The sequence below is a fragment of the Carcharodon carcharias genome, chromosome 7, assembly GCF_017639515.1.
Source record: "Carcharodon carcharias isolate sCarCar2 chromosome 7, sCarCar2.pri, whole genome shotgun sequence".
In the NCBI taxonomy this organism is placed as follows: domain Eukaryota; kingdom Metazoa; phylum Chordata; class Chondrichthyes; order Lamniformes; family Lamnidae; genus Carcharodon; species Carcharodon carcharias.
Window position 1 is genome coordinate 193,434,552 of NC_054473.1, and position 23,921 is coordinate 193,458,472.

Consider the following 23,921-nt stretch of genomic DNA (forward strand, 5'->3'; position numbering starts at 1 on the left):
GCCACAGGAGATTCCTGCACCGCCTGCCTAGTCCTCTTGCTCTGCCTGATGGTCACCCATTCCCTTCCTGCCTGTGGACACTTAGCCTGCGGTGTGACCACCTCTCTATACGTGCTATCCACGATACCCTCTGCCTCGCGGACGCTCCACAGTGTCTCCAGCCGCAGCTCCAGCTCCAAAACCCGGGCTTCTAGGAGCTGCAGCTGGAGAAACTTCCCGCACACATGCTGGCCCCAGGCATTGGAAATGTTTCCGGTTTCCCACATAGAGCAGGAGGAGCACAACACAGCTTTGAGCTCTCATGATATGACTTACCCCTTTAACTTAAACCTTTTGGAAGATATTTAATATCAAATAATAGCAATTACTCTAGAGCCCTCCTTCCCTGCTCCTCGTTGTTATAGAATATGGCCCTTACAAACAATGAAACACAAAATTAGACCCTAAAACTACAAGCAATAAAAGTAGTAAATACTTACCCAGCTGTACTCACGGTACTTAATGGATCACCTCATTCCCTCCTTACTGAACTCCATCAGTCACCCCTACTCTCCCAGCTTTTCTTCACCTCCCGACTCCTCTCGTGCTTCTCTTCACCTCCCGACTCTTCTTGCACTCCTTTTCAACTCCCAACTCCTCTCACGCTCCTTTTCAACTCCTGATTCCTGTCACGCTTCTTCCAGGTGCTGGTGTTCCCATCTATTTGCTGGCCTTGCTCTTCTAAGTGGTAGTGGTCATGGGTTTGGAAGGTGCTGTCAAAGGAGCCTTGGTGAATTCCTGCAGTGCAGGGATGCCAGGAAGTGTGCACATGAGTGGAGCTGGGAGGTCAGGGAACACGTGTGGAGCCAGGGGGTCAGGGAATGTGCGCACGTGCGAGTGGAGCTGGGAGGTCAGGGAGCGAGAACACGTGCGAGCGGATCTGGGAGGTCAGGGAGTGAGAACACGTGCGAGTGGAGCTGGGAGGTCAGGCAATAATATGGCAATCGTCATGTTAAAACCAATTGGTAGTTAAACAGGTGATGGGCATTAATTATCCCAATTGAATAGAATAAAAAGGTACAGTTGGAACACTTTGTGTGGAAGCTGCGAGGAAGTTAGAAGCACTGAGGAGTTGTCTTGGAAATAAACCAGCTTTAACCAAGAGACCAGCCTGGATTAATTCTTCCACCACAACCTCTTGTTGTGAGTAACATGGTAGCAGAGGATGAACTTTAAGATTTGCTGACGATTGCTGTATATGAAGCTTTTTGTCTCTCTCCTCTGAGGGAAATGAAGTGCACAGTTGTGACAATTTAAGTTATGGACTGGCGGAAGGACGGTGCAAAATCGCAAGCTTCTATCAACCTTATCAGCAATGGAAGACTGAAGTTGAAATATGGACCCGGATTACTGCTACTCCCCGGAAGAAGCGAGGTATGGATTTGGCGTTATCATTACCAGCCAAGAGCAAGATAAGGAGTAAGGTATTTTCAGAGTGGAAAGTGGATGATTTGGATCATGAAGAGGATTAAACCATCTGTTACAATTTTTGGATAAGTTCTACAAAAAGGATGAGTTGTTGGAAGCAGATGAAGCTTGGATGATCTTTGATAGGTTTAGGAAACCAGATGATTAGTCCATGGAAGAATATATCATGGATTTTGATAAATGGTACAGGAGACAACAGAGATTTGAACTTGAAATTCCAGAATTGGTTTTGGCATTTCCCATGTTGATAGTCTTTTGGTACTAACAGGGGTTCAGTTTTGGGGTAAAGAATCTTTCCTAGATCAAATGGCTGCTGTCCTAAAAAAATTTCTGGGGAAACAGACATTCCTGCCACTTTTTCTTAATAAATGTGAACAACTATCCTGTAAAACAAAGGATAGAGGATTCAATGGTGATCGAATTTCACAGTTGACCAAATATTAGACGAAGATTCCAATACAAAGATGGGGTTAATGACAAGAGGCCTGAAAATGGTCGTAACCTGAGCCAATTTGAGAGTCAGGACAAAAAGCCTTTCTGGGATGGTGACAGTAGGCGTTTAAACCCAAAAAATGCACGGGGAATGGTTAATCGGTGTTTTCAGTGTGATCCCCAGTATCATTATGCAATGAACTGCCCACAGCGAAGGAATCATGTTTTTGAAGTGACCCAAGAGATGGATTCACCTGAAACTGAAAATGATGATGGTGACTGCCACGATGGAATTGTATTGATCACTGAGAGTTTGAATCCGGTGATAAGTATCTTGATGGTAGATTCCTTCACCTGTGCAGTTCTGGACAGTGGTTGCACTTCTACAGTGTGTGGCGTGGACTGGCTTGACTGCTATCTGGAGTCTCTTGATGAGGCAGACCAGCAGAAGGTCAAGGAGTATGAAAGCACTATCTGCTTCAGGTTCGGAGATGACAAGACATTAACATCCTACAAACAGGTGGTCCTCCCTTGTAGGATAGCAGGGATCAATCTGTTTATCAGTACTGGTGTGGTTTCTAGTGAGATACCACAATTGTTGAACAAAAATAAAAATATAAATACCTGGAAAAACTCAGCAGGTCTGGCAGCATCTGCAGAGAGGAACACAGTTAACGTTTTGAGTCTGTATGACTCTTCAACAGAACTAAGTAAAGACAGAAAAGAGGTGAAATATAAGCTGGTTTAAGGGGGTTGGGACAGGTAGAGCTGGATAGAGGGCCAGTGATAGGTGGAGATTGCCAAAAGATGTCACAGACAAAAGGACAAAGAGGTGTTGAAAGTGGTGATGTTATCTAAGATATGTGCTAATTAAGGGTAGAAAGCAGGACAAGCAAGGTACAGATAGCCCTAGTGGGGGTGGGGTGAAGGGAAGTGTTTGAAATAAGCTAAAAGGTAGAGATAAAACAATGGGTGGAAATATATTTAAAAATAATGGAAATAAGTAGGAAAAGAAAAATCTGTATAAATTATTGGGGAAAAAAGGGGGATTGGAAAGGGGGTGGGGATGGAGGAGAGAGTTCATGATCTAAAATTGTTGAACTCAATATTCAGTCCGGAAGGCTGTAAAGTGCCTAGCTTATTTCAATCCCTTCCCTTCACCCCACCCCCACTAGGGCTATCTGTACCTTGCTTGTCCTGCTTTCTACCCTTAATTAGCACATTCCTTAGATAATATCACCACCTTCAACACCTCTTTGTCCTTTTGTCTATGACATCTTTTGGCAATCTCCACCTATCACTGGCCCTCTATTCAGCTCTACCTGTCCCATCTCCACCGCCCCCCCCCCCCCGCCTTAAACCAGCTTATATTTCAAAACAAAAACAGAAACAGAAATACCTGGAAAAACTCAGCAGGTCTGGCAGCATCGGCGGAGAAGAGCAGTTGATGTTTCGAGTCCTCATGACCCTTCAACAGAACTGAGTAAAAATAGGAAAGGGGTGAAATATAAGCTGGTTTAAGGGGGGGCGGTTGTTGCTTATATTTCACCTCTTTTCTGTTTTTACTTAGTTCTGTTGACGAGTCATACGGACTCAAAACGTTAACTGTGCTCCTCTCCGCAGATGCTGCCAGACCTGCTGAGTTTTTCGAGGTATTTGTATTGTTATTTTCATTTTGGATTTCCAGCATCCGCAGTTTTTGCTTTTACCACTGTTGTTGAGTCCATCTGCAATGAAGAAGGCTCAGATGATGCTAGATGTGAAGAATGATAAAGCAGTCGTGCTTAGGAAAAATGTGGATCTCCATTTTACTCAGACAGGCCATTACTGCTTGCCACTAAGGAAGCCAGAGATTTCTCATCAAAAAGTTCATGAAGTTTTATTAACTGCTGAGAATGAGAATTTGGTGGACAAAAAGAAGATCGTTTGGAAATTACGTAGACAGTTTGCACATCCAGCGCCACAGAAACTGAAGACTCTGCTTTGAGATGCGGGAGTGGTCGATAAAGGATATGATGATCTTAAATATTGCAAGTCACCATCGCGTCCTGTTGTGAGCTTGCCACTGGCCAGGGAGTTTAACAATGCAGTGGCAATGGATTTAAAAGTTTGGGACAAGGATAGGGTTTTTTTTACTACACTTTATAGATATGGCAACCAGATTTAGTCTATCCACTGTGATATATAGTAAAGACAAAAGGACCATTGTCGATAAGGTCTTGGAGAAATGGGTAGGAACAGGATTAGGAACACCAACCAAGTTCCTCACAGATAATGGTGGGGAATTCGCCAGTGAGGAATTTCGAGATATTTGTGAAAATTTAAACATCCTAGTTATGCGCACTGCAGCTGAGATCCTGTTTAGTAATGGTCTTTATGAAAGAAACCATGTGGTAATAGATGACATGTTACATAAAATATTAGCTGATCAACCAGGTTGTAAACTGCAAATGGCACTAGCATAGGCGGTGCATGCAAAGAACTCTCTACAAATGGTTGGGGGGGGGTCCAGTCCATATCAGTTGGTGTACAGAAAAAACCCAAAGTTACCTTTAGTGTTGTCAGATGCTCCCCCTGCTCTAGAAGAGACTAGCATTAGCTCCGCCTTTTCTGCTCACCTGGACGCCTTGCATGTGTGCAGAAAAACTTTCATTAAAGCTGAGGATTTGGAGAAAGTTCGGCGAGCCCTACAGCATCGCATAAGACCATCAGGAATACAGTTTAGATAAGGAGACATGGTATGTTATAAAAGGGAAGGCCAGAAAGAGTGGAAAGGACCTGGCAAGGTAATAGAGAATGATAGGAAAGTAGTAATTATGCAACACGATAATCAAACTGTTAGGGTACATTCTTTACGGTTAATTGATACTGACTATACCTTTAAAGGCTCTGAACAGGACATGGAGCACGAGGAGGCATCATGCACTTCACTTCATCTCCAAATTTGCAAATGACACAAAGCTAGGTGGGAGGGTGAGCTGTGAGGAGGATGCAGAAATGCTTCAATGTGATTTGGACAAGCTGAGTGAGTGGGGAAATGCGTGGCAAATGCAGTATAATGTGCATAAATGTGAGGTTATCCACTTTGGTAGCAAAAACAGGAAGGCAGATTATTATCTGATTGGCTATAAATTGAGAGAGGGGAATGTGCAATGAGACCTGGGTGTCCTTGTACACCATTCGCTGAAGGTAAGCATGCAGGTGCAGCAGGCAGTAAAGAAGGCAAATGGTATGTTGGCCTTCATAGCCAGAGGATTTGAGTACAGGAACAGGGATGTCTTGCTGCAATTATACAGGGCCTTGGTGAGACCACACCTGAAATATTGCGTGCAGTTTTGGTCTCCTTATCTGAGGAAGGATGTACTTGCTACAGAGGGAGTGCAGCGAAGGTTTACCCGACTGATTCCTGGGATGGCGGGACTGACATATGAGGAGAGATTGAATCAATTAGGATTATATTCGCTGGAGTTCAGAAGAATGAGGGGGGATCTTATAGAAACCTATAAAATTCTAACAGGACCAGACAGGGTAGATGCAGGAAGGATGTTCCCGATGGTGGGGGAATCCAGAATCAGGGGTCACAGTCTGAGGATATGGTGTAGACCGTTTAGGACTGAGATGAAGAGAAATTTCTTCACCCAGCGAGTGGTGAGCCTGTGGAATTCGTCACCACAGAAAGTAGTTGAGACCAAAACATTGTATGTTTTCAAGGAGTTAGATATAACCCTTGGGGCAAAAGGGATCAAAGGGTATGGGGAGAAAGCGGGAGCAGGCTATTGAGTTGGATGATCAGTCATGATCAGAATGAATGGCAGAGCAGGCTCAAAGGACTGAATGGCCTACTCCTGCTCCTATTTTCTATGTTTCTATGTAGTTATGAGAATCGGACGACAGCAGATACAGGGTTGACTGACTATGAACAAAGTAATATTGAGGTATAGGATAACGCTATTCAACCAAAAGGGCAATTACCCAAAGTAGGAACAAAGGTAACATACATGCCAGAAGGGACCAGTGTGTGGAGGGTTGCCACCATCATAGGGAGAGCAGGAAAGGCCATTGGTAAATACAAACACTGGCTAAATGTGCAGGATGAAGGACAGGAGACAAGACCTATCGATTGACAAACTGAGGTAAAGATGTGAAAACCCAGAAAGAGCAGTATGAGTTCTGACAGTGGACCAGAAAGTGGCCGTGACTCTAGAAAAAAATCACGGACTTGCGAACGGAGTTCTGTTCCCATGGGAGGATGATCATAGTAGCAGTCCAGAAAGGGAGAGGAATGTGAGCAGAGGCCGTAGCTTAACAAGGAGGATGAGAGAGCAAGCTAGCAATCTCAATCTAAGTAGAAGCCTTATGACAGAGATTCTAGCAGCTGCTAATAAATTGGAAAGTAAGCTGGTAAAGGAAGCCAAATGGAAAGAGAAAGTTGGAAGGAATTTGGGGTATATTCTGAAATACCTGACAGAGGACAGGCAGCTTTATCTCACAGATGGATCTGTACAGAAAAGGTACTCCCAGATGGCACATATAAGGCCAAAGTGAGATTAGAAGCCCAATGCTTTGAAGAGAGACGAGGAGATCAGGATGTCAGAGCGAACTCGCCTACTGTGGGGAAAGTGAGTTTGAAGATTTTTTTTAGCTATTTTGGCATCCTATTCTTGGGAGTGCAAATCGATTGATATAAAGGCTGCATTTCTACACGGAGAGAAGTTTCAAAGGGAAGTTTTTTTGAAACCATCCAAAGAAGCCGGGGATGTAGAAGGAAAACTGTGGAAATTGAATAAGTGTGTTTATGGGTTGAATGGTGCATCAAGGGTTTGGTATTTTTCCGTGAGGTCTATCCTGTTGAAAACAGGTTGCAGTCAGTTAAAGGCAGACCCCATGAAGTTCTACTGGTACCATAAGGAGAAACTAGCTGGAATCTTTATCATGCATGTTGATGATTTCCTGTGGGGAGGACCTATAGAATTTGAACAATGGGTAATCGAGAAGATAAAGAAAGAATTCTAGGTTAGAAGTCAGGCTTCAGGGGCCTTTAAATACATAGGTTTAGACATTAAACAGAACAAGTTAGGAGTGACATTGAATCAACAATCTTATCAAGAAAATGTTAATCATATCCCAATAACTCATGGTAGATCCTCACAAAACAAGGATCCTGCTACCGAGGAAGAAATGGAGCAGGTGAGAAGCTTGATTGGGCAGTTGAACTGGTTGTGCACTCAGACTAGGCCTGACGATAGTTGACGTTTCGAGTCCTCATGACCCTTCGACAGAACTTCTGTCGAAGGGTCATGAGGACTCGAAACGTCAACTCTTTTCTTCTCCGCCGATGCTGCCAGACCTGCTGAGTTTTTCCAGGTAATTCTGTTTTTGTTTTTGTTTTGGAATTCCAGCATCCGCAGTTTTTTTGTTTTTATATCTGACGATAGTTATGATGTGTTGGAGTTGAGTACCATGATGAAACATGTTAAGCTGAGCAAGTTCTGAGAGCAAATAAAACACTTAAAAAACTAAATTCTGAGAGATGTGTGGTCAAGTTTCCCGCCTTGGGTGATCCAGAAGATATGAGGTTGGTCATTTTTAGTGACGCTTCACATGCCAATCTTCCAGATGGGTTCTCTAGCACAGCAGGATTCATCATATTCCTGGTGGGGAAGAACGATAAATGTTGCCCACTGGCTTGGAAGGCTGAGAAAATAAAAAGGGTAGTGAAAAGCACCTTAGCTGCCTTAGTAGAGGCATTAGATATGGGGTTTACTTGTCCAACATATTGACAGAAATATTATATAAGGGGCAATGTGGGAAAAGTTTGCCCGTAGAATGTTATGTTGATAACCGGTCTCTTTGGGACAATGTTCATTCCATGAAAAGTGTCACAGAAAAAAAGACTACGAATAGACCAACCCAACATAAAGGAGATATTAGAAAATGAGATCTCTAAGATAAAATGGGTTGACGCAAGTCACCAACTATCAGACAGTTTTACAAAGAGTGATGCCTGCTCTAAGAAATTATTAAATGTGTGGAGATAATGACCATAACTCATTTAGATTTAGGATAGTTATGGAAACGGATAAGGTTGGGCCGAGAATAGAAGTTCTAAACTGGTGAAAGGCTAATTTTACTAAGATGAACTACGATTTATCCCAAGTGGACTGGGAGCAGCTACTTACAGATAAAACTATCAGAGCAGTGTGAGGCATTCAAGGAGAAAATAGCGAGAATAGAGGGCAAATATGTTCCCGTAAAGACAAGGGGGTTGGTGGGGGGAGGGAACCAAGTCTGGAGAACCCTGGATGTCAAGAGACATAAAGGTTAGGATTAAGAGAAAAAGAGAAGCATGTGGCAGAGTCCCTAGAGGAGCATGGAAAGAGCAGGGAGGAACATAAAAAGGAAATTAGGAAAGCTAAGAGAGTGCATGAGAAAGCATTGGTGGATAGAATAAAGGAAAACCCAAAGGGGTTTTTAAAATATATAAAGAGCAAGAGAATAACTAAGGAAAGACTAGGGCCATTTAGGGACCATAGAGGTAATCTGTGTGTGGACCCGGAAGATGAGGGTACAGTCCTCAATGAATACCTTGTGTAGGTCTTCATAATGGAAAAGGACGATGCAGGTATAGACATCAGGGTGGAGGACTGTGAAATATTACAGAAAATTAACATATAGAGAGAGAAGGTACTAGCGGGTTTAGTGGCCTTGAAGGTGGATAAATCCATAGGCTCGGATGTGATGTGTTCCAGGCTGTTGAGGGAGGCAAGGGAAGAGATATCAGCAGCCCTGGCAGTAATTTTCAAATTTTCTCTGGCCACAGGTGAGGTGCCAGAGGACTGGAGGACTGCTAACATTTCCCATTATTAAAAAAGGGAGGAGAGGATAGACCAGGATATTTCAGGCCAGTCAGTCTAACCTCGGTGGTGGAGAAGTTACTAGAAAGAATTCTGAAGGACAGAATATATTTGCACTTGGAGAGAAACAGATTAATCAGGGATAGTCAACATGGATTAGTTACGGGAAGGTGGTGTTTGACAAATATTTTGAGGAGGTAACCAGGAGTGTTGAGGATAATGCATTTGATGTGGTCTACATGAACTTTAGCAAGGCTTTTGATAAGGTCCCTCATGACAGACTGGCCAAGAAAGTAAGAGCCCAGGGGATCCAAGGCAAAGTGGCATGTTGGATCCAAAATTGGCTGAGAGGCAGGAAGCAGAGGGTGATGGTAGAGGGATGTTACTGTGGCTGGAGGTCTTCATCCAGTGGGCTTCCGCAGGGCTCGATGCTGGGGCCCTTGCTGTTTGTGGTGTACATAAATAATTTGGACTTAAATGTAGGGGGTATGATCAAGGAGTTCGTGGACGATACAAAAATTGCTAGGGTGGTAAGTAGTGTGGAGGATAGCCGTAAACTGCAGGGGAAAATCAATAGATTGGTCAGGTGGGCAGAGCAGTGGCAAATGGAATTCAACCTGGAAAAGTGTGAGGTAATGCACTTGGGGAGGGCTAACAAGGCGAGGGATTAACTATAAACGGTAGGACCCTGGAAAGTACTGAAGATCAAAGGAACCTTGGAGTGCATATCCACAGATCCCTGAAGGTAGCAGGGCAGGTGGATAAGGTGCCTAAGAAGACATATGGGATACTTGCCTTTATTAGCTGAGGCGTAGAATACAAGAGCAGGGAGGTTATGCTGGAACTGTATAAAACACTGGTTAGGCCACAACTGGAGTACTGCGTGCAGTTCTGGTCACCATATTATAGGAAAGATGTGATTGCACTGGAGAGGGTGCAGAGGAGATTTACCAGGATGCTGCCTTGCTTGGAGGGTCTGAGCTATGAGGAAAGATTGGATAGGCTGGGGCTGTTTTCCTTGGAGCAGCATAAGGTTGAGAGGGGGCCTGATCGAGTTGTATAAGATTAAGGGACATAGATAAGGTGGATAGGAAGGCACCTTTTCCATTAGTAGAGGGGTCAATAACCAGGGGGCATAGATTTAAGGTAAGAGGTAGAAGGCTAAGAGGGGAGTTGAGGAGAAATTTTTTCATCCAGAGGGTGGAGGGAGTCTGGAACTCACTGCCCGAAAGGGTGGTTGAGTCAGAAATTCTCATAACATTTAAGAAATATTTAGATATTCACTTGCATTGCCATAGCCTCCTGTGGGTCAAGTGCTGGAAAAGAGGAGTAGTGTAGTTAGATCTTTGTTGACCGGCACAGACACGATGGGCCAAATGGCTTCCTTCTGTGCTGTAAATGTTTGAGTCTATAAGTCTATGAAATAGAGATAGTTTAAGTAAGTTATACGCGTATTTGGGTGTGTTAGGAATAAGTGTTAGCTTTAATGTTTAAGTTTGATTTGTGTTTCTGTATTTTGTGAGTTAAAAGGACGAAACCTGGATTTTAGTTTCACTTTAAAAGATGCCTACATTTTTAATGGGTTTTATGAAGTGGAGAACTGTGTTATCAAAGGGTGTAGTGGTTTAGGGAAGTTAAAACAAGGAAGGTAGAAAAAACTGTGCTGTTGCTTAGCAACAGGTCCAGAGAGAGAAGCCACACATGCGCACACACACCAAGTCCCCACATCTAGGGGAGTGAAACAGGAAAGATCTCAAGAAAACAGTTAAGCCAAAGAACAACAACAGGAATATGGAAAAGGTCTTGTTCAGAGTGAGGAGCAGAGAAAGGCTCCAAGCTTAAAGGGATAAGCTGCAGGGTGCAGATTTAAAGCAATATATGCTTGCGAGAAGCCAGATTTCCAAGGAGGTTACTCTTTACTAAGGGTGTGCCAAGGAGTGGTGTACTGCTGGCACGGCTAAGCATTTGAGAGAGAGTGCATCTAAGGAAGCTTGAACACACATGGCGATCCAGAGGAGAGGAACATTGGAAAGAGAGTTCAAAACTCTAGAGATGGACCCTTGCGGAAGGCGTCTGAGAGAAATCGTCTTTTAGGAGAAGATTCCAAAGTGAGTTCTTGGAGAGTGCAGATTGGAAACCTTTGTGTGAAAGATGGAGTTCAGTGAGACCGGTTGGCTCACAATGTGACAAGTGTCTAGGGGGAATTGATGAGGGATCCATAACATCTGTTTGGGGTGGCAGCTGTCACTTGGTTTCAGAGTGTGGTGTGTCTGACCACAGGTCACCTATTGGTTTACATGAACTATGTACTTACTGTGAACATTAGAGCATAAGATAACTTTTGAAACTTGTATTATCCTTACAAATCTGTATGTATCCATAAAGGTATAGTTGTGGGTGAAGGAGTGTTGTAATATAGTTCATCTTTTCTTGTTTAATAAATGTTTTATTATTTTGTTAAAAGTTCATCAGCTGACTCCTGTGACTATTCAGTAGCCACTCTCCACGTATCTAAACAAAATATTAAAGTTAGGATCTATAAAACAGAGTATGCATAAATGGGTGCAAAAACAGAAAATGCTAGAAAAACCTAGCAGCTCTGACAGCATCTGTGGAGAGAGAACAGTTGATGTTTCGAGTCCATAAGTCTCTTCTTCAGAGCTACAGAGAAATAGAAATGTGAAATTTATACTGTTTAAGGAGGAGTGGAGCAGGTGAAGCTGAACAGAAGGCTAGCGATAGGTGGGGATAAAGGAGAGATTGACAAAGATGTGATGAACTAAAGGACAAAAGGAGTGTTAATGGTAGTGGTAAGAGCTTAAAAAAAGGTGCTGATAGTGTCATAAAGGTGAGAAAGTGGAATGTGATAATATCAGGACAAGGGTAAGCACTCTGAAAAGAACAACATGAACAAGTGACAGATGGTCCTTGTGGGGTAGGGGGGAGGGGTGCATTTGTGGGGGGACAAGGAATCGGAAATGGAGGGATAAAAAGAGGGGGGATTAAAACAATGAATAAATAAATGAAAATAAAAATGAATAAAAAATAAGTGGGTAAAGAATAAAAATGAATATTGAAAAAAGGGATAAAAAAAAAGGTGGGGATGGAGGAGAGTTCATGGTCTGAAGTTGTTGAGCTCAATGTTAAGTCCGGAAGGCTGTAAAGTGCCTAATCGCAAGATGAGGTGCTGTTCCTCCAGTTTGCAATGAGCTTCACTGGAACATTGCAGCAGGCCGAAAACGGACATGTGGGCATGAGAGCAGGGTGGTGTGTTGAAATGGCAAGCGCAAGGGAGGTCTGGGTCATGCTTGCGGACAGACCCAAGGCGTTCCGCAAAGTGGTCACCCAGTCTGCGATTGGTCTCCCCAATGTAGAGGAGACCACATTGGGAGTAGCAAATGCAGTAAACTAATTTGAAGGAGGTGCAACTGAAAGTGTTGCTTCACGTGAAAGAAGTGTTTGGGTCCTTGGACGGTGAGGAGGGGGTAGTAGAGGGGCAGGTGTTGTACCTTCTCCGATTGCATGGGAAGGTGCCAGAGGAGGGGGTTGAGGGTTTGGGGGGGTTGGAGCAGTGGATCAGGCTGTCCCGAGGGAATGATCCCTGCGGAATGCCGACGGTGGGGTGGGGGCGGTGGGAGTGAAAGGAAGATGTGTTTGGTGGTGGCATCATGCTGGAGTTGGCGGAAATGGTGGAGGATGATCCTTTGAATGCGAAGGCTGGTGGGGTGATAAGTGAGGACAAGGGGGACCCTATCAAGGTTCTTGGAGGGAGAGGAAGGTGTGAGGGCGGGTGCGTGGGAGATGGGGCGGACATGGTTGAGGGCCCTGTCAACCACCATAGGTGGAAAACTTTGTTTAAGGAAGCAGGAGTACATGTCAGAATGCCGTTTTGGAAAGTGGCATCAATGGAACAGATGTGACGGGGTCTGATGAGGAGAAACTTTCTCAGAGGGATGTGCGACTTTGGAACTGTGTGCCTCAGAAGGTGCTGGAGGTGGGGTCATTGAATATTAAGGCAGAGGTAGATAGATTCTTGTTAGGCAAAGGAATCAAAGGTTATCGGGGTTAAATGGGAACGTGGAAATCGAAACACAAGATGATCAGCCCTTGATCTTATTTAATGGTGGAACAGGCTCGAGGGGCCGAATGGTCTCCTCCTGTTCCGCTCAGTGACAACACCTCAAAGATCCCTCATTGACCGTGAGGTGCTGGGACGGTGCCAGTCGCTATATAAATGCAGCGCATTCGCGGTGTCCGGCTCCAACATCCGGGGACTGTTTGAAGGGCGGAGCCGCGGCCTAATGACCCGGGAAGCCTGGGCTTGGAGTTTGGACCATAGCAGGCGCGATGCCGCAATCTCCCGGGCCAGAGGTGGGCGCTGATCGGTTTGTTTTAGTCGCCAGTTTAGATAACGCGCGGAACCTGTCAAATCTGCTGAAGGCCGTTCATTTCCGGGACCAGGCCACAGTTTTCGCCTCGGCCAACGGCCTGAGGGTCACCACAGAGGCGGCGAAAAGCGTCCAAGGGAACGCGTTCATCCAGGTAAGGGTCGTGTGGGGGGGGGGGGTGGGGATGGAGAGGGGGTCGTGGGGGGGAGGGGATGGAGAGGGGGTCGTGGGGGGGAGGGGATGGAGAAGGGGTCGTGGGGGGGAGGGGATGGAGAAGGGGTCGTGGGGGGGTGGGGATGGAGAGGGGGTCGTGGGGGGGAGGGGATGGAGAGAGGATCGTGGGGGCTGGAGGGGGGGAGGGGATGGAGAGGGGGTCGTGGGGTGGGGGGAGGGGATGGAGAGGGGGTGGGGGTGAAGAGGGGGGGGGCAACGAGCACTCATTCACATTCTTGCCAATGAGCCGTGGTTTATTCTACTTGGTGATTTACTTTCTAATGTTCATTGTTTTCAGGCCTGTATATTTCAGGAATTCCGGATTGAAGAGGACTCTGTGATGTTTGTAATAAACCTAACAGTTCTCTTAGATTGTCTCACAATATTTAGTGCGAGTTCCCTGCCAGGTAAATGTATTTTGACAATTTTATACCTGAACATATTAAAATTCAGACACTGTAATAACTTCTGGAAAAGGCTTGTCTAACCCTGGTGGCCCATATCTCACCTCCCATTGAGTGAGTGAGTCTGTCAGTCAGTGTGGTGGGGGTTGGTAGGTGGGCGAGTGAGTGTGAGGGGGGGGAGGGGTCAGTGAGCAAGGGGGGACGGATGAGTGTGCATTTGCAAGGGGAAGGGGGTGTGGAGGGGGGGTTATGTGTGTATGCGCGCGGGGGCGGGAGAGAGGGGGTTATGGAGTGTGTGCACACGGGTGGGAGAGAGGGGGTTATGGGGTCTGTGCGCGGGAAGGAGAGAGAGGGTTACATGGTATGTGCACACGACGGGAGAGAGGGGGTTATGAGGTGTGCGCGCGCTTGGGCGGGAGAGAGGGGGTTATGGGTTGTGTGTGCACACGAGCGGGAGAGGGGGTTATTGGGTGTGTGCATGCGCAGGCGGGAGAGAGGGGTTTATGGGGTGTGTGCGCATCCGTGCTAGAGCGGAGGCGCATGGGCGAGAGTAGGGGTGCTGAGCGTGCACGCGCAAGAGAGGGGGCGCGTGGGCTACGCAAGAGGGGGGGGACTTGGAGTTTGCGCGTGTGCGAGAGCGAGGGGGAGTCGGGCACATGGACAGGGGAGGTAGGGTAAGAGGGAGGGTGGGTGAGCGGGTGAGGATGAGTAAACTTGCACGAGCGAGAGGGAGGGGAGTATTTGTCTGCCTCACACCCAATCTGAGTTCTCATTCGCCCCGCCCCCGCTCTGGGGTCCCTTTCGCCCCCCGCCCCGGGGTCCCAAAGTGGGTGAAGGTGAGTCAGTAAGTACCCTGAGACTGGGAATGAGTTGGGCACAATCACTCTCGCCCTTTCATATTCGAATCATTGTTTTTATTTATTTTTTAATGATCAATTTATCTTTTTTTTTGCTCAGCAAGTTGTTTCTTTTATGTCAGCTTTTTTTTGAAGTTCATGTTTAATGTTCTGCTACCCTTATCTTTCCAAAATTTGCTCATTGGCTGCTGAGTGTGAGACAAATTGAAATGTGCCCCCACCCCACACACAAAAAGGTTGGACAAGCCTGTTATAGAACATTGAAATGGAGCTATCATTCACTGGGTTTGTTTCTCTCCTCTGTAGGAGTGACAACCGCTCTAAGAATGTGTTACCGTGGATATGGCCACCCACTGACACTGTTCCTGGAGGAGAGCGGTGTGGTAACTGTCTGTAAAATTCTGACTCAAGAACCAGAGGAAACGCTTGACTTTGATTTTTGTAGCACAAATGTTCTAAATAAAATAATTCTCCAGTCAGAGAGCCTGCGGGAGGCGTTTGCTGAGCTTGATATGAGCAGTGAGGTGCTGCAGATCACAATGTCTCCCGAAAAACCCTATTTCAGGTACGGAGCTAAATTAGAACTCAATCATGCCTTGATGTAGGACCAGAAAGGAGCATTGCAATCTGGTCCTAACACTTCTTCAACTTTCTGACATTATGGATAGGATCAGGAGGAAGCCACTCAGCACCTCAAGTTTGATATTTGCTATTTAATTAGACCATGGCTGATGTGTACTTCATTCTATTTATCCACCTACAAATCTCAGTTTTGAATTTTGAAATGATTAACTGTGGGAAAGGCAACTTTAATGGGAGAATGACCTGGCCCAGCTAAATTGGAATGAAAGATTAGAAGGCAAAACTGTAACTGAACAATGGGCTGCCTTTAAAGAAGAGAGAGTTTAAGTTCAGTCAAGACATGTTGCCACAAAGAGGAAAGATAGGGCAAACAAATTCAGAGTTTCCTGGGTGACGAAAAAGATAACGATTAGGATGAAATGGAAAAAGTTTGTTTTTGGCAGATGTCTGGTAGAGACAATTGAGAACCAGACTGAATATAGAAGGTTCAGAGGGCAGTAGAAAAAGCAAATAAGAGATGCTAGTGTTGTTGTGGAGGGTTTAAACTAGTTTGGTGGAGGATGGGGACCTGAGGGTAGATTCAGTTGGGGCAACATCAGAAGTAGAAGGCAGAAAATTAGTGGATTTGCCTGAAAGGCAGAGGAAACAAAGGTTAGAAAATCAAAAAAGTTTGGCAATGGCAAGGGTATCTACTTCAATGCAAAGAGTATAACAAATAAAGCAGATGAGCTAAGGGCACAGATAGAAATGTGGCAGTCTTGAACCTGGATGAGATGTATCCCAGGCTATTGAGAGAGGCAAGGGAAGAGATATCAGAGGCCCTGGCAGTAATTTTCAAATCCTCTCTGGCTACAGGTGAGGTGCCAGAGGACTGGAAAACTGCTAATGTTGTCCCATTATTAAAAAAGGGACGAAGGGACAGACCAGGAAATTACAGGCCAACCAGTCTAACCTCGGTGTTGGGGAAGTTGCTAGAAAGAATTCTGAGGAACAAAATATATCTGCACTTGGAGAGACATGGATTAATCAGGGATGGTCAGCATGGATTTGTTAAGGGAAGTTCATGTTTTGATAAATTTGAATTTTTTGAGGAGGTAACCAGGAGTGTTGATGAGGGTAATGCATTTGATGTGATCTATGTGGACTTTAGCAGGCTTTTGATAAGGTCCCTCATGTCAGACTGGCCAAGAAAGTAAGAGCCCATGGGATCCAAGGCAAAGTGGTACGTTAGATCCAAAATTGGCTGAGAGGCAGGAAGCAGAGGGTGATGGTAGAGGAATGTTTCTGTGACTAGAAGCCTGTTTCCAGTGGGGTTCCGCAGGGCTCGAAGCTGGGGCCCTTCCTGTTTGTAGTGTATGTAAATGATTTGGACCTAAATGTAGGGGGTATGATCATGAAGTTCGCGGATGACACAAAAATTGGTAGGGTGGTAAATAAAGAACAAAGATAAGTATAGAACAGGAACAGGCCCTTCGGCCGTCCAAGCCTGTGCCGATCATATTGCCAGTCAACAAACATTTTGCACTTCCAGGGTTTGTATCCCTCTATTCCCATCCTATTCATGTATTTGTCAAGCTGCCTCTTAAACACCACTATCGTACCTGCTTCCACCACCTCCTCTGGCAGCGAATTGCAGGCACTCACTATCCTCTGCGTAAAAAAACTTGCCCCGCACATCACCTTTATAGTTTTTTCCTCTCACTTTAAATCTATGTCCCCTAGTAATTGACTCTTCGACCCTGGGAAAAAGCTTCTGACTATTTACTCTGTCCATGCCACTCATAATTTTGTAAACTTCTATCAAGTCGCCCCTCAATCTCCGTCCTCTAGTGAGAACAATCCGAGTTTCTCCAGCCTCTCCTCATAGCTAATAACCTCCAGACCAGGCAGCATCCTGGTAAACCTCCTCTGCGCCCTCTCCTACGCCTCCATATCCTTCTGGTAATGTGGTGACCAGAATTGCACGCAATATTCCAAGTGTGGCCTAACCAAGGTTCTATACAGCTGCAGCATGACTTCCCAGCTTTTATACTCAGTACCCCTGCTAATAAAGGCAAACATGCCATATGCCTTCCTGACTACCTTATCCACCCGCGTTGCCACTTTCAGTGACCTGTGGACCTGTACACCCAGATCCCTCTGTCGATGCACTTAAGGCTTCTGCCATTTACTGTATAATTCCTGCCTGTATTAGACCTTCCAAAATGCATTACCTCGCATTTGTCCGGATTAAACTCCATCTGCCATTTCTCCGCCCAAGTCTCCAACCGATCTATATCGCGTTGTATCCTTTGACAATCCTCTTCACTATCTGCAACTCCTCCAACCTTGGTGTCGTCTGCAAAATTAATAATTAGCCCAGTTACATTTTCCTCCAAATCATTTATGTATACATAATAATGAAGAGGATAGCCGTAAACTGCAGGAGGATATCAATGGATTGGTCAGGTGGGCAGAGCGGTAGCAAATGGAATTCAACCCGGAAAAGTGTGAGGTAATGCACTTGGGGAGGGCTAACAAGGCGAGGGATTACACTATGAATGGTAGGTCCTGGAAAGTACTGAAGATCAGAGGGACCTTGGTGTGCATATCCACAGATCCCTGAAGGTAGCAGAGCAGGTAGATAAGGTGGTTAAGAACGCATATGGGATACTTGCCTTTATTAGCTCAGGTGTAGAATATAAGAGCAGGGCGGTTATGCTGGAACTGTATAAAACACTGGTTAGGCCACAACTGGAGTACTGCATGCAATTCTGGTCACCACATTATAGGAAGGATGTGATTGCACTGGAGAGGGTGCAGAGGAGATTTACCAGGATGCTGCCTGGGCTGGAGGGTCTGAGCTATGAGGAAAGATTGGATGGGGCTGAGGTTGTTTTCCTTGGAGCAAAGAAGGTTGACAGGGAACCTGGTAGAGGTGTATAAGATTATGTGGGGCATGGATAGGGTGGATAGGAAGGCACTTTTTCCATTAGCAGAGGGGTCAATAACCAGGGGGCATAGATTTAAGGTAAGAGGTAGAAGGCAAAGATAGGAGTTGAGAATTTTTTTCACCCAGAGGTTGGTGGGAGTCTGGAACTCACTGCCTGAAAGGGTGGCTGAGTCAGAAACTCTCGTAATGTTTAAGAATTATTTAGATATACACTTAAGCCAAGCGCTGGATCATGGGATTAGTGCAGTCAGATCTTTGTTGGCCGCCGCTGACACAGTGGGCCGAATGGCCTCCTTCTGTGCTGTAAACGTCTAAAAGTAAATATGTAGGCAAATCTCTGAGAAGTGCAAAAACAATAGGGCTGCCATAGTAGGGGATTTTAAGTACTACAATATTAACTAGGATAGTTTGTGTGAAAGGAATTGAGGGAGCAGAATTCTTGAGGTGCATTCAGGGGAACTTTTTTGGCCAGTTTGTAGCAAGTAACAGCAGTTCTGGACTTAGTTTTAGGCAATGAAACTGGGGAGGTGGAAGGAGTGGCAGTGGGAAAGCATTTTGGTGATAGTGATCATAATTCAGCTAGTTTTAACAGAATTATGGAAAAGGATAAAGATAGAACAGGAGTTAGAGTTCTAAATTGGGGCAAGGCCAATTTTACTAAGCTGAGGAGTGATTTAGCAAAAGTGGACTGGACACAGCTGTTTGAAAGTAAATCGGTGTCAGAGCAATGGGGGGCATTCAAAGGGGAGATTCAAGGGGTTCAGAGTAAACATGTTCCCACAAAGAAAAAGTGTGGGATGGCCAAATTTAAAGACCCCTGGATGTCAAGGAGTTTACAGGGTAAGATAAGCCAGAAAAGGAAAGCTTATGTTAGTCAACAAGAACTCAATACTACAGAAAGCTGAGAGGAGTATAGAAAGTGGAGGTGTGAAATCAAAAGGAAATTAGAAAAGCAAAGAGGGATCATGAAAGAATATTGGCAAGCAAAGTCAAGGTGAACCCAAAAATGTTTTATCAATGCATTAAGAGTAAGATGATAACTAAGGAAAGAGTAGGACCCATAAAAGACGATGCGGATATTATAGTTAAGGAGAAGCGTGCAGTATTGGATTTGATAATCATAGGGAGAGAGGAAATATTAATGGGATTACCATCTTTGTAAGTGGATAAATCACCAGAGCCAGAAGAAATGTACCCCAGGCTGTTGAAAGAAGCCAGGGAGGAAATAGCAGAAGGCCTGACTATTGTTTTCCAACCTCACTGGATACAGATGTGGCGCTGGAGGATTGGAGGACTGCTAATGTTTTATCTTTTGTTTAAAAAGGGAGCAAGAGATAGACCGAATAATTACAGGCCAGTCAGTCTAACCTCGGTAGTGGGCAAATCATTGGAATCAATTCTGAGAGACTGGATAAACTGTCACTTAGAAAGGTACAAATTAATCATGTCCCACATGGCAGACTGGTTTAAAAAAAATAAAAACCCATTGGATCCAGGGGAATGTAGGAAGCTGGATACAAAATTGGCTCAGTGGAATGAAACAGAGTTATTGGTGACAGGTGTTTTTGTGACTGGGAGGGTGTTTCCAGTGGGGTGCCACAGGGCTCAGTACTATATCCCCTGCTTTTTGTGATATATATTAACGATTTAGATGTAAATGTAGGGAGCATGATCAAGAAGTTTGCAGACTACACAAAAATTGGCCGTATGGTTGATAGTGAGGAGGATAGCTGTAGACTGCAGGAAGACATAAGTGGACTGGTCAGGTGGTATAAAAGTGGCAAATAGAATTCAACCCGGAGAACTACGATGTGATGCATTTGGTGAGGTCAAACAAGGCATATCAATACACAATTTATGGGAATATACTGAGAGGTGTAGAGGAAGTGAGGGACTTTGGAGTGAATGTCTGCAGATCCCTGAAGGTAGCAGGATAGGTTGATAAGGTGGTTAAAGAAGGCATATAGAATCCTTTCCTTTATTAGTTGAGGTATAGAATATGCAAGCAGGGAGGTTCTGTTGGAACTGTATAAATCATTAGTTAGGCCACAGTTTGTGTACTGTGCGCTGTTCTGGTCACCTCATTACAGATAGGATGTAATTGCACCAGAGAGGGTACACAAGAGATTTACAAGGATGTTGCCAGGACTGGAAAATGGCAGCTATAGAGTCGTAGAGTTTTACAGCACAGAAACTGGCCCTTTGGCCCTTCGTGTCCATGCTGGCCATCAAGCACCTATCCATTCTAATCCCATTGCCCAGCACTTGGCCCGTAGTCCTATATTCTATGGTGTTTCAAGTGCTCATCTAAATACTTCTTAAATGTTGTGAGGGTTTCTGCCTCCACCACCCCCTCAGGCAGTGAATCCAGATACCAACCATCCTCTGGGTGAAAAAATATTTCCTCAAATCCCCTCTAAACCTTCTGCCCCTGACTATTGACACTGCTGCTGAGGGAAATGTTTCTTCTGTGCACCTCATAATTTTTTATACTTCTATCAGCTCCCCCCTCAGCCTTCTCTGCTCTGAGGAAAACAACCCTTGCCTCTCCAGCCTCTTTTCATAACTGAAACGCTCCAGCCCAGGCAACATCCTGATGAATCTCTTCTGCACTCTCTCCAGTGCAGTCGCATCCTTCCTATAGTATGGCGACCAGAACTACACACAGTACTCTAGCTGTGGCCTAACTAGCGTTTTATACAGCTCCAACATAACCTCCCAGCTTTTATATTCTATGCCTCAGCTAATAAAAGCAAGTATCCCATATGCCTTTTTAAGCACCTTATCTACTTGAGTTGCTGCCTTCAGAGATCTATGGACATGCACACCAAGGTCCCTCTGATCCTCTGTACTTCCTAGGGTCCTACCATTCATTGTGCATTCCCTTGCATTGTTAGCCCTCCCAAAATGCGTCACCTCATACTTCTCAGGATTAAATTCCATTTTCTTTATTCATTCATGGGATGTGGGCTTCGCTGGCTGGGCCAGCATTTATTGCCCATTCTAGTTGCCCTTGAGAAGGTGGTGGTGAGCTGCTGCCTTGAACCACTGCAGTCCACGTGGTGTAGGTACACCCATAGTGCTGTTGCCACTGCTCTGCCCATCCTACCAGCCCATCTATTTCGTCCTGTAATCTAAGGCTTTCCTCCTCACTATTTACAACACTAATTTTCGTGGCATCTGCGAATTTACTGATCATACCTCCTATATTCATGTCTAAATCATTAATGTATTTTACAAACAGCAAGGGTCCCAGCACCGATCCTTGTGGTACTCCACTCGTCACAGTCACAAAAACAACCTTCGACCATCACCCTTTGCCTCCTGTCACTAAGCCAATTTTGGATCCAATTTGCCAAATTGTCCTGGATCCCATGGGCTTTTACCTTCTTGACTATTCTCCCATGCGGGACCTTGTCAAAAGCCTTACTGAAGTCCATGTAGACTACACCAACTGCACTACCCTCATTTACACAACTAGTCACCTCCTTGAAAAATTCAAACAAATTTGTTAGACATGATCTACCCCTGACAAAGCCATGCTGATTATCCCTGATTAATCTCTGCCTCTCCAAGTGGAGATTAATCCTGTCCCTCAGAATATTTTCCATGCCACTGATGTTAGACTTACTGCACTTTAACCATTCTATGATGCAACGACAGCTCCCATTCCTAGCCTCAACAGCTTTTTGGGGGAGAGTTCCAGATTTCCACTACCTTTTGTCTGAAGAAATGCTTCCTGACATCACCCCTAAACAATCTAGCTCTAATTTTAAGCTTTTGGCTCCTTGTTCAGGAGTGCTTCACCAGAGAAAGAATTGATTTCTGTCTACGCAATGAAATCCTGTTAATATCTGAAACAGCTCAATTAGATCACCCCTTAATCTCCTATCCATGAGGGAATACAAACATATGCACAATGTCCTTATAATTTAACCCTTTTAGTCCTGCTATCGTTCTTAGTGAATCTGCCCTGCACCCCCTCCAAGCCCAATATATCATTCCTGAGATGCGATGCTCAGAATTGGGTCCAGTTCTCCAGATGGGGTTTAACCAGCATTTTATTAACCTTTATAAAACTAGTATAATTTCCACCCACTTGAGAAAAAGGCCAACATTCCATCAGCCATTTAAATTATTTTTCTATGCTTGTCCATTTGCCTTCGATGATTTCTGACCACCAGCTCCTAAAGTGCTCTGCTCCTCCACAAGATCCCTTTGCAACCAACTTACACTATCTACTGTGTTACTTAACTTGCTGTCGTCAGCAAACTTGGAGATATAATTCTCTATTCCTTCACCTTAATTAAATATAATAAAAGCCCCACCTATTCATCCATTCTGTTATTCATTAACTGCTTTAAGCACCATTTCTGTTTCAGGTTATCTACTTTTGGGAATGCTGGAAGCACACACTGTGATTATCCGAAAGATTCTGATATGATTGAGGCATTCCATTGCAACCAGACCCAATGCAATAGGTGAGGTGACACATTGACCACACTATGTTACTGCAATAGCTGTCATTTTGTGTTTAAAAAAAATAACCTTGTTTTCTTTTGATCAGGTATAAAATTTCATTACTGAAACCATCTACTAAGGCCTTGGCCCTTTCCTGTAAAGTTTCACTTCGCACAGATAACCGTGGATTTCTCTCCTTACAATACATGATCCGAAATGAAGATGGACAAATTTGCTTTGTAGAATATTACTGTTGTCCTGATGAAGAGGTGGGGGAGGTGTTAGAGCCATAATCAGCAGCCACTTGTGTTGAAGTTTCAGTGAATGTGTCCAATGTGTTTGAGATATCAAGATGGGACTGTGGAATTTTTTTTTGCAGTCGTTTTGTCAGTTGCTCAGGCTGTGCATTGGCTTTTTTCAGGAAGTGTTGAAGCCTAGTTATACTTCTCTGCAATGGAAGGCAGTAATCAGCACTCAGGGACCCTTGAATGCAGATAGAAAGCTATGCTTTAGGCTACTTATTTGCCTTCTGGTGGTTGGCAATGGTGGTGATGGCTGGGCAGCAAAGGCAGTGGCGGGTGAGCATCTTGCAGAAAGTATGTAGCCCAATAACAAGACAGTGAAGAGAGAGGAAAGCCACTATGTGTCTTCATTGGGTGGAACCTGTTTTCTCTTTTGGACAGGAGGACTTGCCGCTTGAAATTGATAATTTGCCAAGTTCCTTTCTTGGACTACAATGTGACTTGGAGCATGTTGTCATTTGCTCTAACAATTCCAAGTTCCTAAAAAGGTTTTTACTTTATTGCTGGTTTTATTAGGATTGAATAAAACTTAATTCATGTACTGATCTGCTTGTAATCTGTACCATCCTTTCCAACACATTAAATCTTACAAACAAAATGAGGTTATTCAGCCCATCATGCTTATGCTGGCTCTTTGAAAGAGCTCTTCAGTTAATCCCATTCCCTCTTTTCCCAATTTCCTTTTGAAAACTACTATTGAATTTCCTGTCATTACCCTTCAAGGCAGTGCATACAGATCATATTTTGTTGCATTTTTTCTTGTCTCATGTCAACTCTGGTTTTAAACACCTTCGGAACCTACGTATGATTCTGCCCATTTGAAATCTACGCAAAGGTTAGAGTCTTCACTAAGCATAACATTAAATATTTGGGTTTGTTCCTCAAACTTTTATTGCCAAACTATCTATATTGTCTATTAAATGTTTTGTGCCATCTTGCCTGTGGGTCACATTGAACTTCCTTGCTACTAATGGGTGTCCTTTTAGGGTGTAAGGTTTATAGACTTTTTATTCTACTTGTAGTTTTTAA

The 23,921-nt window shown here is 44.5% G+C and overlaps 1 protein-coding gene across 1 annotated transcript; it reads left to right on the top strand.

Annotated features, from left to right (window-relative positions):
- The first annotated feature begins 13,032 nt into the window (after window positions 1-13,032).
- rad1 (RAD1 homolog (S. pombe)) lies at window positions 13,033-23,490 on the top strand. The gene is made up of 5 exons (XM_041190700.1): window positions 13,033-13,295; window positions 13,653-13,761; window positions 14,922-15,180; window positions 22,512-22,610; window positions 22,697-23,490. The coding sequence occupies exons 1-5, from the start codon at window positions 13,101-13,103 to the stop codon at window positions 22,881-22,883; spliced, it is 849 nt and encodes a 282-aa protein (XP_041046634.1). The 5' UTR covers window positions 13,033-13,100; the 3' UTR covers window positions 22,884-23,490.
- Window positions 23,491-23,921: the final 431 nt, after the last annotated feature.